The sequence below is a fragment of the Primulina tabacum genome, chromosome 5, assembly GCF_025594145.1.
Source record: "Primulina tabacum isolate GXHZ01 chromosome 5, ASM2559414v2, whole genome shotgun sequence".
Lineage (NCBI taxonomy): Eukaryota > Viridiplantae > Streptophyta > Magnoliopsida > Lamiales > Gesneriaceae > Primulina > Primulina tabacum.
Window position 1 is genome coordinate 9506758 of NC_134554.1, and position 13178 is coordinate 9519935.

General features: G+C 32.8%; 2 protein-coding genes across 2 annotated transcripts; both read right to left on the minus strand.

Annotated features, from left to right (window-relative positions):
- Positions 1 to 426: 426 nt before the first annotated feature.
- On the minus strand, positions 427 to 2426 carry LOC142544717 (protein RGF1 INDUCIBLE TRANSCRIPTION FACTOR 1-like). The gene is made up of 4 exons (XM_075651752.1): positions 2280 to 2426; positions 2029 to 2208; positions 1652 to 1867; positions 427 to 828 (listed from the first exon to the last, which is right to left on the minus strand). The coding sequence occupies exons 1-4, from the start codon at positions 2388 to 2390 to the stop codon at positions 604 to 606; spliced, it is 732 nt and encodes a 243-aa protein (XP_075507867.1). The 5' UTR covers positions 2391 to 2426; the 3' UTR covers positions 427 to 603.
- A 1863-nt stretch (positions 2427 to 4289) lies between these two features.
- On the minus strand, positions 4290 to 9889 carry LOC142546302 (DEAD-box ATP-dependent RNA helicase 38). Its single transcript, XM_075653948.1, has 8 exons — positions 9561 to 9889; positions 8495 to 8788; positions 7801 to 8028; positions 7272 to 7337; positions 5968 to 6384; positions 5780 to 5891; positions 4701 to 4786; positions 4290 to 4613 (listed from the first exon to the last, which is right to left on the minus strand). Exons 1-8 carry the CDS (start codon positions 9780 to 9782, stop codon positions 4551 to 4553), a joined length of 1488 nt encoding a protein of 495 aa, XP_075510063.1. The 5' UTR covers positions 9783 to 9889; the 3' UTR covers positions 4290 to 4550.
- Positions 9890 to 13178: the final 3289 nt, after the last annotated feature.

A 13178-nucleotide genomic window follows, 5' to 3' on the forward strand; every position in this document is an offset into this window, starting at 1 on the left:
TTTTATGACTCAAATTATCCTCCCTTGGATTAATTTTTCACGAGTTCATTTCATCATGCATAACCAAAATTCTCAAATTACCATTTTTTAGATTTGAAAATACGAATTTAATTATATGATATGATTTGTCGAAAATCGTTATTCATTAAAATTAATGGATGGACCGCTTGCAATAGTCACTAAATTTAATTGGTCTTGTTTATACGTCTCTTATTTCAAAATCATGCGTGTACATTAAGCAAATATGTAATGTCACAAATCAAGACTGTATTTTTTAGTAAATGTAATGTGATTAAGTTATTTGTGCCACAGTAACACAGATTTTTATTTGTGAGACATGTCAACACTTGCTCATATTTACAATAAAATTAATATTTTTGGTATAAAAAAGAGTATTTTTCATTGGTGATCCAATAGAACATCTGTCTCACAAAATTGATCTGTGAGACCGTCTCAAATGAATTTTTATGATATTATTTATATTCTCAATGAATTGTTGTTCACATTTAATTTTTATTATTGTTTATTTTTGGGGGGTGACCCTATCAATAATGAGTTGTATAATTTACCATTTCTATCAAATGATTAATTTAAATAAAATAATTAGGACCTAAAAGGAGCTCTGTGAGGAATACCCTTTCTTCTTCTTGCACTAGAAAGAATAGGTGGAGATGAGATTGGATATATTTCTTGTTGTGATCCTTCACGCAATTCTTCTTCTTCTTCTTCATTCACTCTTCTTGAAATACCTTCTCCTCTTTGTATTGCCACCTTATTCTTTTCATATAATGTAAAGCTTGCATCTCCATTACTCTTTATTCCCATAAGCTATTTTGTTTAGCCAAAAATGAAAAATTAGACAAAAATAATCATTCTTCATCAAAGCAAATAGAGAATTCCAAAGCTTTATTAGTGAAAATAATTTTTAAAAAAACCCCAAGAAAATGGCTACTGATGATATGTGAATCCAACTTTTTTTCACCAAAATGAAACATGAATGGCAGCAAAAAAAAGTCTTTCTTCATTCAAGAAAATAAAGAAATTGTACAAAATTTCTTGTAGAAATAAAAATAACCCAAGATAATGATTAATGATGATAAGGGAACCCAACATTTCAATTTTTTTTCAGATAAAACATTTATTTTAGAAACCCACACACGACGTTTTCATTTATGTATTTTTTTTGTTGATGATTTTTAATTGTTTATATTTAATATAGCTCCAAATGCCAAAAGGATGATAATGATGTCCATTCAGAATATTGTGGCTATTTCTTGATCTGTCATTCTTTATCAATCCATCGTAGGGTGTGACCATTTAACAATTCCATGGGGGATTCCAAATTTATAAAAGTATTATTATCATTTTCTTGGTAACACTTTACAATTATGACGATTGAGATTGTTTATAATGAACTTGCATCATTATAGTCATCCATTCGGACTCGGATTTGATAAAAGAATTGGAAAGGAAAATTTCAAATGACTATGATACAATAAGTCAGAAAGTAAAATAAACTGAACTCAATGATTATTTGCTGTCACGTATTCGAAATTCTTAGCTTCAAACTCATCAATCCAAATAAACTCCGAACGAATGTGGATCAAAGAAAACGCAAAATTTAGAAATTGAATAGATTCATTGTACTGACCTTACAGCCCAGAGAACAAAATCGAAAAGTATCCAGAAGGCTCCTTGCACAAATTTCACATACATGAGAGACTGTCTTCCCACCTTTAGGCTGAGGCCTCTCATTCAGAAACAAAACCCTCGCGCTGTTTATTACGTATGTCTGCACATCGTTTATCTCCAAAACCTTCTGAATCTCCGAAACCCTCACCACGTCGTGATACGAAGATCTCCTTATCTGTTCATTCATACAAATATGTGTATAATTCAAGAAAATGTTAATGTGGAGTGGATTTGATGTACTTTTCATGGTGGTTGTGGATGCGATTTAATTAGCCGACTCAGAAACGGTGTGCATATAATATTCTTGCTCACTTTGAACCAAGAATTGGAAATGACCTGAATAACTCGATGATCTTGGTGTTTGGATGACTTGCAGTAGAAGCAAAACCCGTCGCTCTTGCAATCTAAGCAAAACATATTGCATTCGCTACGGGCCGCGTCCCCGTGCTTCTGGCACAAGTTGAAGAAGGCCGTGTTCAGCAATCTTTCCAGCCATGGCGGCACCAGCATTGTCTCCTGGAGATAGCACTCAATGTCAAACTTAGATAAGTGAATAAAAATACACATGGGAATATTTTAGCGAGTACCATTATCGAATTCGGATTAAATCCCTCCAATGGTGAAGAAATTTGGAGGAGAAATCTTGCTGAGTGGGAGAGGAGAAGGTGGAGAGACCTAACCCAAAGAAGCAGCAACATAGAAATTCAAGAACGAGAGGACACCTAGGATTATAGGGGTGACAAGTGCCTAAATTCGTGAAAAAAGATTGAAAAATGGAGGGTCAAGATGAAAAGAGGTGGCTTCAACATTCTTGTGGGCCGTCGGATCTGAGGAGCTGGGGAGGGGTTGGCGCTTACGTTAACTAATTTTGGATCTTCTTTGCGTCTATAGTGTGTGTAGGCATTAAGGGTCGGCCACTTAGCTACGCTATTTGCCTAAAGTAAGTCAAGTCGTCCCTTGATACGGCGTCGTATGCAAGGCATTGGAGATTTTTTATTTATTGTTATCGGTAATTTTTAATTTGTGTTCTTGTCACATAACATTACCTTCTAGGGGATTGATGATGTAATAAAGGAAAATTGAATTGTGTTTGTAATGCGGAGATTTGGGTAAACGATGTCGCTGGTCAAATTTAAATGAGAAAAACTATTGTTTTTATCCTATATATTTTTTTTTTTGTAATTTTGATACTCTGTGTTGTTAAATTTCAGTATAATCTACTATATTTGTTTTTTGTGTGGTAATTTTTAGTCATTTTTATGATATGATATCAATGTGATGTAGTTACACATCAATATTTTAAATGAAAAATCATTAAAATTACCAAAAACTAGAAGATATATAGGTTCAAGATTACCAAAATCTCGAAGCATCAAATAGTCATGACCTAAAATGCAATTTTACCATTTAGATATTTTTTTTAAAAAAAAAAATGCTCTTTTTTGTCAAACTAGACATGGCCGGTAATCGGGTTAAAAAATTGCATTCACAACAAATTTGATTAGTTGGAAGAGCGTGAAATCCCTATGTAAAATTCATAACCTTCTGATATCCTGTATTCTTAATCATACCGTCATTTATATTTTACTTTCAAGGGATTTATGCGTGTGATTTAAACACACCCATAAGGTTTAAAAAACCATTAATTTTTTGACTTTTCCCATGGGCGATGAATGCAATTTTCCTTAATACTCCAAATATTTGTATATTTGTGTTATTTTGAGTTGATTGAGTCATTTTAACAAATACATCGTTACCTGAATAACAAATTTTTGAAGAATTGTTATGTTCTTGAAATCATTTAATAAGAATTGATAACGAATTTATAGTTCGATACTGAGGAATTAGTAAATAGAGCGATGAAGTACAATTAATTGAAAGAAAGAGTTTGGTAATCCACCTAAAATTAGCTTCGAAATGTCTATTCAAGTGCTCAACATTTTCTTTCCTATGCTAATAAATTTTGCCAGAGGCAGTGCAACATGTAAAGAATAATATTAAAAGAATTAAACAAAAAGCAAAATAAAATGTGGAGTACTGTAAATATATATATTGAAATTATATTGCATTATTATTGAGTTATTATGAATGAGAATAGGTTCGATCGGGCAGTCCTCGTATCCTAATCCGACCCGGCCTATTTGGGTAAATAAAATGAGTTTGCCAGTTATTACGTAGCGGGATTATCTTTTCCTAGTTAACAAATCAATATCTGTTGAAATATTTGTTTCCTGCATAATATAATTGACGTATTCTTCTCCCGAGACTTCACTCAACATTTCGGCATGCTCACAAGAAATCTGCTATATTATCTTCGATGTGGAATGAATCATGCTCAGCCCCCTGGCAACCGTGCACGGTGATCATATTCAAAGACTGCATCCAAATATTAGTTTGTGAACCGGAAAGTTAAAGGTCGGACCAACGAATCACGTTGCTAGATGAGGATACCTCAATGTTCTTTCTCTTAAAAAATAATAGGATGGTGTTGCTTTGGAACGATGTGATTATAATTTGGAGCTGAATGGTTGTGAACTTCTTGTTGTAGATGCGATGAACAAATCACATATATGAGACCAAATATTTTCACAAGCAGGTTTTGTAGTTAAATATAATGTATTTCCAATTGAAAATAACTGTGCGCCACAGCAAATCCCTCTGAACAACTCTGGAGACATCGGCAAAACTATCTACTATGGAAAATTTCAAACCAAAGACAAGGCACACCAAAATCCCCCTCAAGTTTGCCACCACATTCACTGATAAAAACACAACATACCTATAAAAATTTCATTTCATAAGAGAGCAGAATCCCGACTGAATAAATATACTCCGGTCACATCCTTGGAATAGTAGTTTTATAGCAGACCCGCGTTTGTTAAGGCGGTTTCGAATTCCTTGTCGCTGTTCCACGGACCCACCTGAATATGAGAATACTCAGAAAAACTCCTTAAAAAAATAAATTGCTCAAGATATTTGGAATGCTTGCTATTGTCTATAGAATTTACCTCAGTTATCTGAGCGTTGAAGTAATTCTCAATCTTGCCCATAATCATGTCATCTCTATGATTGAGAAGCAAGTTGAATACAGCACCTGTTGAATTATCAGAAACAAATGCGTCCTATGATGTAAGAAAAAAATTTACCATCGAGGAAGCAAGGAAAATAATCATGCTTATAGTTAACTGAATCTCATTTCAAGAAAGTGGTCACGATACTATAGGAGAGGCCCTACGGAAAATAGCTAGACGCGGGATGATAAAAAGCTTAACACCTCTCATTCTTATTGTTTTTTCAATGAAAAAAATGAAAAATAAGGTCGTCTTATACAAAACCCCTTAAGACATCCCCCCTTCTCCGCCAGTTCACACCTCCGAACACACGTTCTTATAGAGATAAATGCTCACTCACATCTTCCTAACCTGAAATTGACGGGGATAGGAAAGGTTCATTTTTTTTAGGGTACTCCCAGGAACTGGGGTGGGCCCTAGCTCAAAGGATTAGAGCGTGTCTCATATCATATTTGCATTAATCCTGGTTCTTTGTTTTTTTTTTTGAAAGTGAAGGCATTATTCATCATGAAGAGTCACAGCTATGATTGAATTCATCAGTAAAACCAAATGAGGCACAAGATAACAAACATAAGTCGTGACCAGATAAATAGAAAATTCCATGAATTTGTCAGCAGGCCTATATAACAAACTAATTTAAAAAAAGCATCTACAACAGATCGAAATGCCGATCGAGGCCTGAGATAGCAACATAGGGGCTGCAACAAAATATACCAAATAAAGTATTAAACTTCATCTCAAGGTACGTACACAGAGCCAAATATGTACGAACACTTACATTTAATAGACAAGCCAACATATGATGATGCTCTACACACATGAAGTTAAAATCACCTCATATAAACCATGGATTGGCAAATTCATATAAAAGATAAGGCACAATAATACCCCTAGATGCAAAATGAAATCCTACAAGAACTATATTCAGTGAAAACAAATTTTGTCAACTGGTATTCAAAATAAATTCCGAAAACAATCACATCTGAGAAATTTCAATCAGAACATCACAAAAGTACCTTTGCGGCCAAATCGTCCAGCTCGACCAACCCGATGCAAGTAAACTTCGTAGTCAGGCTCAGAAGGTCTGTCATATTTCACAGGAAGATCAAAATTGACGACCAAATTGACCTACAGAAAGAAATGAAGCACAGTTCAGAGCCAAAATTTGAAAACGTAAACATCAGAACAGCAAAGAGGTATGCACCTGCTTCTGATCAAAACCTCGAGCAAGAAGATCGGTCGAAATAAGAACTTGAGTCAATCCCTCCTTAAACTCCTTTATAATTTTGTCCCTGTCTTCTTGTTTCAATGCACCTTGAATTGTAGTGACCTCATAGCCCAGACTGATTAAGGACTGGTGTAAATTACTGGCACTATTCCTAGATCGGACAAAAACTATTGTCTGTCCCACCTTCTCTCCAAGTTCAAGTATTCTGTCTTTGATCACCATGATCTTTGAAAGCTCATCAGGACAATGTACCTTATACTGTCTGACAGACTCTAAAGACAGTTCTTCCTTTTTCACAAACAACTGGTTATAATCTTGGACAAAGATTTCTTCAACAATCTTTGATGCAAAGGCCTTCACGGCATCATCAAACGTGGCTGAGAAGAGAAGCACCTGATTATGATTTGCAACAATAGCACAATTCAGTTATATGCATCCACTTTAATGTATATCAAAGTAGAAAGATAGACGTGTTGATATCTACTTTAAAGTTCTAATAATTATAAATACATTTCTTCCTTTCACTAGTGGTTTTCTTTTTTGATAGGGAAAGACATCGATTACAAGAAATGGTGATGGCACTCACATGAATATAATATCATTTTCTTTTTTGATTGAGAAAGATATCAATAACAAGAAATGGTGATGGCATTCACATGAATATAATATCATTGAACACTGGTAGCAATAAATTCTTTAAAGTTGCATTTGGAACGATGGATTTGGACTTCAAATGTATTCAAGTGCATTTTTGTTGTTTTAGAGAAACACAATCAGAAATTTTAAATTCACCCTAGCATGTTTATATAATGTTTCATGTTGATTATGATGGATTTTAAATTCAACCAATAATTGTTTCATTTGATATTCATTATCGTTTTTGTGACTGACGTGTAAATAAGTAAGTTATGGATTTACGATTTGATATATTGTTTCAATGTTTCCAATATAACTATAATCAAAGTCCATGGATTTCAAATTCATCCCCAAGTTCACACTAAAATAATCAACAAAACTTTCTAAAAGTAAACATTTTGAAATAAACAATTCTAGCTACATCAGCTGAAGATATTTCAGCTCTTAATAACACGGAACCCAGGTAGATCTAACCTAGAAACATAAACTGTTAGACAGATAAATTTCGTTAGATAAATGTGCAGTAAAAACACAATTAATTTTGGAACAATCACGGTAAAGTTGGTGAAAACAGCATTGACGCAAAAAGTAAGTAAACTATTCATTGCTTCATAAATTATTTAAAATGGTTGCAAATAGCTGACCTGGCAATTGGCATTACTCTTCAAAATTGCCTTCATTATTTTCACCGAATCATCTCGAAAACCACTCTACATAAAAGACAAAATTCAGTCATAGGCACAATTTGAAATAATATTTATTGTAAACTTCTCAATGTCTTAAAACTATCGAACAATGTCATATTAACTTCATTGGGGTAAAAATGGCACAACAAATTTATTGTAGCCTGTGTCAGAACCCATCCAATTACCCTATTCATAATCACAAAAGAAACCTCTGCACAAAAGGAAACATTAGAGGCAATTTGAATGTGACATCCTGGTGGACATCAATATTATAACACCAAGAGTTATCATATCCAGATGGACCAGAATGTTGGAAAATAACGACATTGTTGCAGATAAAACAGATCCTAAAGAAAGAAGTCAGGACAATAAATAGCTAGAAATCTAGGGTGACATCAGTAAAGATGTGAAAGGACAAGTAAATACAAAAGCATCATAGTAGTAAAGAAACTGAGATACACACATGCAAGACAAAAACCAGTATTACCTCTGCTAGCATGTGGTCTGCCTCGTCATACACCAGAATCTTCAGTTGGCTCATGCCTAGTTTCTTCGCTAACATCCACTTACATATTGTACCAGGTGTACCAATAATAACTTGTGCCGTAATAGGTGGTCTCTTTTGAATTGGAATGTAATTAGCTGGATCCGATGGTATCGCTAATTCTGAGGTTATCCCAGTGAACTTCCCCATCTTCAGAAGCACTTCCATATTCTGTATAATTTATTAATAAACTAATCAAAAACGACATTACTGACAAACGACTTGCCACGTGCGTGAATGCATGACTGTTCAACACATTAAAGAGTTTCCTAGAAACTTCTATGATGTGGACTTTCCAAATTTTCTATCTAATAACTCCAAATGGCACAACTAATATCGATTTAATACCAATATAAACTGTCACATTCTTTATGATTGCAATGCGCGGAAACTCAACAAGAAAGCCTAAAACCTTATTAGCAACTCAACCGATGCATATTTCAGAGAGGAATAACTATGAATATATCTAATCATATATTCAAATCGCGAGTATTGGGAGATGTTATTAACTCAACTGTTTGTCCATCTCCGTTTCTCCTCAAGGAAAAAAACTAATACATGTGGTAAAAATATTCAATCAGAACTAATTCACATTTGCAAGTAAATAGTAGGTGAAGACAAACAAGTTTGATATTACCTGAATGGCTAACTCTCTGGTAGGGCAGATACAAAGAGCCTGGGGAGCCTTTAAATGTGTATCAACACGGCTCAACATACCAAGCACAAAACACGTGGTCTTCCCAGAACCATTGTGAGCTTGAGCAATTAAATTCTTGTGTGGAGGAGTCAAAATCATTGGCAAACTTATTGCTTGTATCTTGCTAGGCTTCTCAAACTTCATTTCAACATATAGACCCTTCAGTAACTCAGGTGATATGTTCAGGTCCTCAAATCTCTTAGCAGAAGTATATGGAGTGTCCCCTGACGTAACCTAAAGTTTCAGCACGAGAACACCAGATCAGTAAATATTCTCGTAACAACATCACAAACAATTTCGCAATTACTTCCTGATGAAGCGAATTTAGAGCCTACACTAAAGGAACATATCTTACTTTAAGAACTATGCGGCATATGAAATATAATATAAATAACCGTAAATACAGTGAAGATATGCGTCTTAAATTCCAAGTTGAAACTTGATTTGCTTAAAACTTAACTAAAACATCCCCAGACCATTACAAAACATACAGAAGCATCATTCAAACAAAACTAAAACGCCGATTACAAATTATAAATTTATTTATCTAATTCAATGATAAAAAATATATAGAGTAAACAGAGCAAAACACGCATTGTAAGCTTATTGAAGTAAATTATAAGCTTATCAACTTAAACAAATTCATGTAAAATCCTATTTTTGCTATAAAAAAAATATGATTTGGTGCAATTCATAAAATCCACCACATGACCATAGTTTTAATACCAAATGCAGGGGAAAAGTATCAGCCGTAACCCAAAGCTTTTAGTTGACGCCTATACATCACCTTTCGATCCCTCTGCCACTAGCTGCTCCCAACAATCTTCAGACAAATCAAATTTAAACACCAACCCCAAATTTGAAAAGAAATTATTGAAATTCTAACCCGACAGATTTAAACACTGTAAACCCAAATAAAACCCTTAATTGAAACAATAAAGCGCAAATCAGATCCACAAAGTGTCCAATATACTGTAAGTTGTGTCCATCGAATAGCGAAGCTTACAGCTTCAATTCTGGAGTCATCCGGATCGGTGAGCACATTATCAACTAGTTTGGACTCGTCGATAGCCAACGAATCTAAACCAACTTCGGTCGATGAAGATTCGGCCTTTTCTTGATCCTCCTCCGCCTCTTCAGCAACATCAGCCCACCGCTTCGTCTCTGGAGGCTTTGCGGCGGCGCTAACAATATCGGCGGCGCTGGAGGTTGACTCTTTATCGGCCATCGAGGAAACTATTAACGAGTGAAAACCGGAAAGCAAGAGAACATGTAAGTTTATATAGAGCAGAGGTCAAGGCAAAACCCATTAGATATTTAGAATTGATTGTGCGTAAGTTCACAGCAAATTAAGTATTTACATTTTGCTCATGACTACAATAAGATATGGCAATTTTCTTTAGGGATTTGGAGATTCACGAAAAAACCTGAAATAAAGACGATGATTTTTTATTTTCTTGAGTTCGGAGATTTTAAAATCTTTGAAATAGTTTGAATGAGTATGAAAATATTATCCTCAGTTCCGAACTCGTCTCAAAAATAATATTAATAATAAAAATAATATTATTTTTTAAAAAATATCATGAATAATATTATCACTAATAAAAATAGATAATAATAAGTTTTATTTCATGACCCACCTCTGTTTTGGGAATGAGGGCGGAGATATGGATTTGATCTCTGTGGTTTCAAGTTAGTGGTTCCTCAAACTCGAAAAAACGTGGATCGTGGCGGGTGTGTAGTAGAGATAGAATTCGGGGATGAGGATGACAAATTTGCCCCTCCCCGCCCTATTGTCTTCCCTAACTCTGATTTAGATTTTAAAAATAATAATTTTCTGCTTTAAATTCAGTTTTTAGTGTTAATTAACCCAATTTTGATTGATTAGCCAGATATCACTTTGATAATTCAAAAGTGATTGTTGTATTTTAGTAAATAAATGAAAAAATTGTTCAGATATTTTTTGGTTAAGTTATTTAAAATATATTTTCTTGAAATGTAATTTTTATTTTCAATTACTTTTGATTCAGTCACTTTTTTACAATCTATATATTTATTCAATTAGATTAGATAAACACATTAATGATATTTTGCAAACACGATGGTTATTGGCAACTAAAGAGTGATATCTCTTTCAGGGTTGGCTTTTTATGGATCCTTCTAAAAAAGGGTCCATACAGAAAAAAAAGATTGCTTAGGTTTTTTTTTATGGCTAGCAACCCAACGCAACCTCCCTTCGTTATTATTTGGATTTCAAGCGTCTAAAATTCTACATTTTCTTATGTTACAATCGTATTTATATGAGATTTGATGTTAAGAAAGACTCGTATTTTCTTCATAAAATTGATAGCTTTTTTAAACAAAGGCGTTTGGTATAGAGGTTGACAAGATAGATTTTTCAAATGGGTGAAGTTTGGATGATCCTTTGAAGAATTGTGGGATAAGAAACTTTTTTTAAGTAATGTAATTCACGTGTAGCAATCATGCATTTGACCCAAACTTGGGACAAAAGTATGGATCCTGGAATAAAGGTCTTTTTTATAAAGGCTGTTCCTGCATTTTTATATTGTTGTGTGGCTATTAATATATAGGCAACAATATCAGGGACACGTAAATTAAGGATAAGAAGCTACTGCCAAATAAAATATACAATTTTTTATTATATAAAAATCAAAATGATCTTCTTCTTTTTTTTAAAAAAAAAAAAGGGCATAAAATCGCAAATGAGCTTGACTTTAATAACGTGAGGTTTTAAAAAACCCATTCATTTATACAAATGGGTTCTGTGCTTTTGTGGAATTTTACAGAGTATAAAATGTTATTTTCCCTATATTTTAGGGATATAATATAATATACCACTCCGTCAAGTAATGCGACGGAATTTATGGTACCACCAAAATCATAGACGAGATATTTCTTATGTAAATGCAATAAAAAAATTAACACTATCCCAAGTAAATAACAGTATAGTGAATTCTCTTTATTAATAGTGAATCCAAAAATGATGGATTTAGTGGAATCAACTACTAAAATCTCATCTACTATACAATTTATTTTGGAAAATTTTATATGTAATTTTTAAAAAAAAAAAACTTTCTATCATTTTATTTTCCGAAGCTTTATACTTTTTTCTAATATTATTCCCACTATAACACACTTTTTAAATCAATATTTACATAATCTAAGTTTTTTTAATTTTTTTATACGAAGAGTAATATTTATGCATGATGTTCTAAAACCACGGAAAAATTAAGATAAAATACAAAACGTGAAGAAAAAAGGGGAAGTTGGTGAAAAATCCCCATCAAAACATTTTTTTGGGTTCACTCCCTACCCACAAAATTATGGTACTATGTCATACAAAATGTGGTACACTTCATGTGGAAATGTGGTACACTTCATGTGGAAATGTGGTACTAGTACCCAGGGACTGAACACAAAAAAAATCGACGGCTGGGAACTGAAGGCCAATTTCCCGAAGAAAAAACTTCGATTCAAACAAAAACGGCCATTCAATTCCATGTTAAGTACGAAAATACATTATTACGAGCGATTAAGCATTAGTTTTTTTAGATAAAATTTTAAGTTAGATTTTAAATTTTAAAAATTTTTAAGTTAAATTTTATTATATTTTGATAAAAAAATAACTTTTAAATATTAAATATTTGACGACATAAATTTTTTTAACAAAAAAAATGCTACAGGCACCTAATTTTCTTTAATGGTTAATGTTGTACTACAATAAATTCACAAATGTATACATTTATTCTTAGATTTTGTATGTTTGTGTGCTTTTTCAACATATTTCTTGACTTAATAAAATTAAATTTATGATATAAACTACAAATTTTTTTCATATTTATCCTCGTGCAAAATTTTTTTAAGTTTATATAGTTTGAAGCTTGACGTTAGTACGTTACGAATTCGTCATGTTTCATGCGTTTTAGAACCTTACATGTAATGTCTGAAGTAATATCACAAGTTGTTGATTTAGTAATACGAGATTACTAAATAATTAATGATTTTTAAAGAATGAAATATGACATATGTTGGTCATATGAAGTCCAAATTATTTGAAATTTAGATATAACGTAGAAAACTCAAAGATATAGATGTTTCATGTTTTGAGTTTTGAAAAATTTGATCGTTTGACTAGTCCAAAGAGATTTATCGGTGTTAAAATCTTAAATATATTATATTATTTTATTTTATTAATAATATTAAAAAAATAAAAAATTACATTGAGTAATATGAATTCCACCGAATTCAACAAGAATATCGACAGAGGTGAGGCAGTGAAGAGAGATATATCATTTTATTTTTTTTTTTGGTCTTGCGACTTATCGGTTTATCCAATCGACGAACCGACTTCAGTTCTGGGATCGTTGACACGAGGTCTTCGATTTGAGGTATAAATTTTATAGTTTTGATGATGTTTGAAATTCGTCGATTTCTGGAATAAATCCGATAAATTGTTAAATCATACTGAAATTGAAGATTGTTGAATAGTATATGATCTTTACGAAGTAGAGAAGATTATTGTGTTGTTGTTTTGAACTATTTCTAAATTATTATAATTAGGGATTTTTAATCGTTGAATTGAAATTGGTGAGTTGTTTATCAG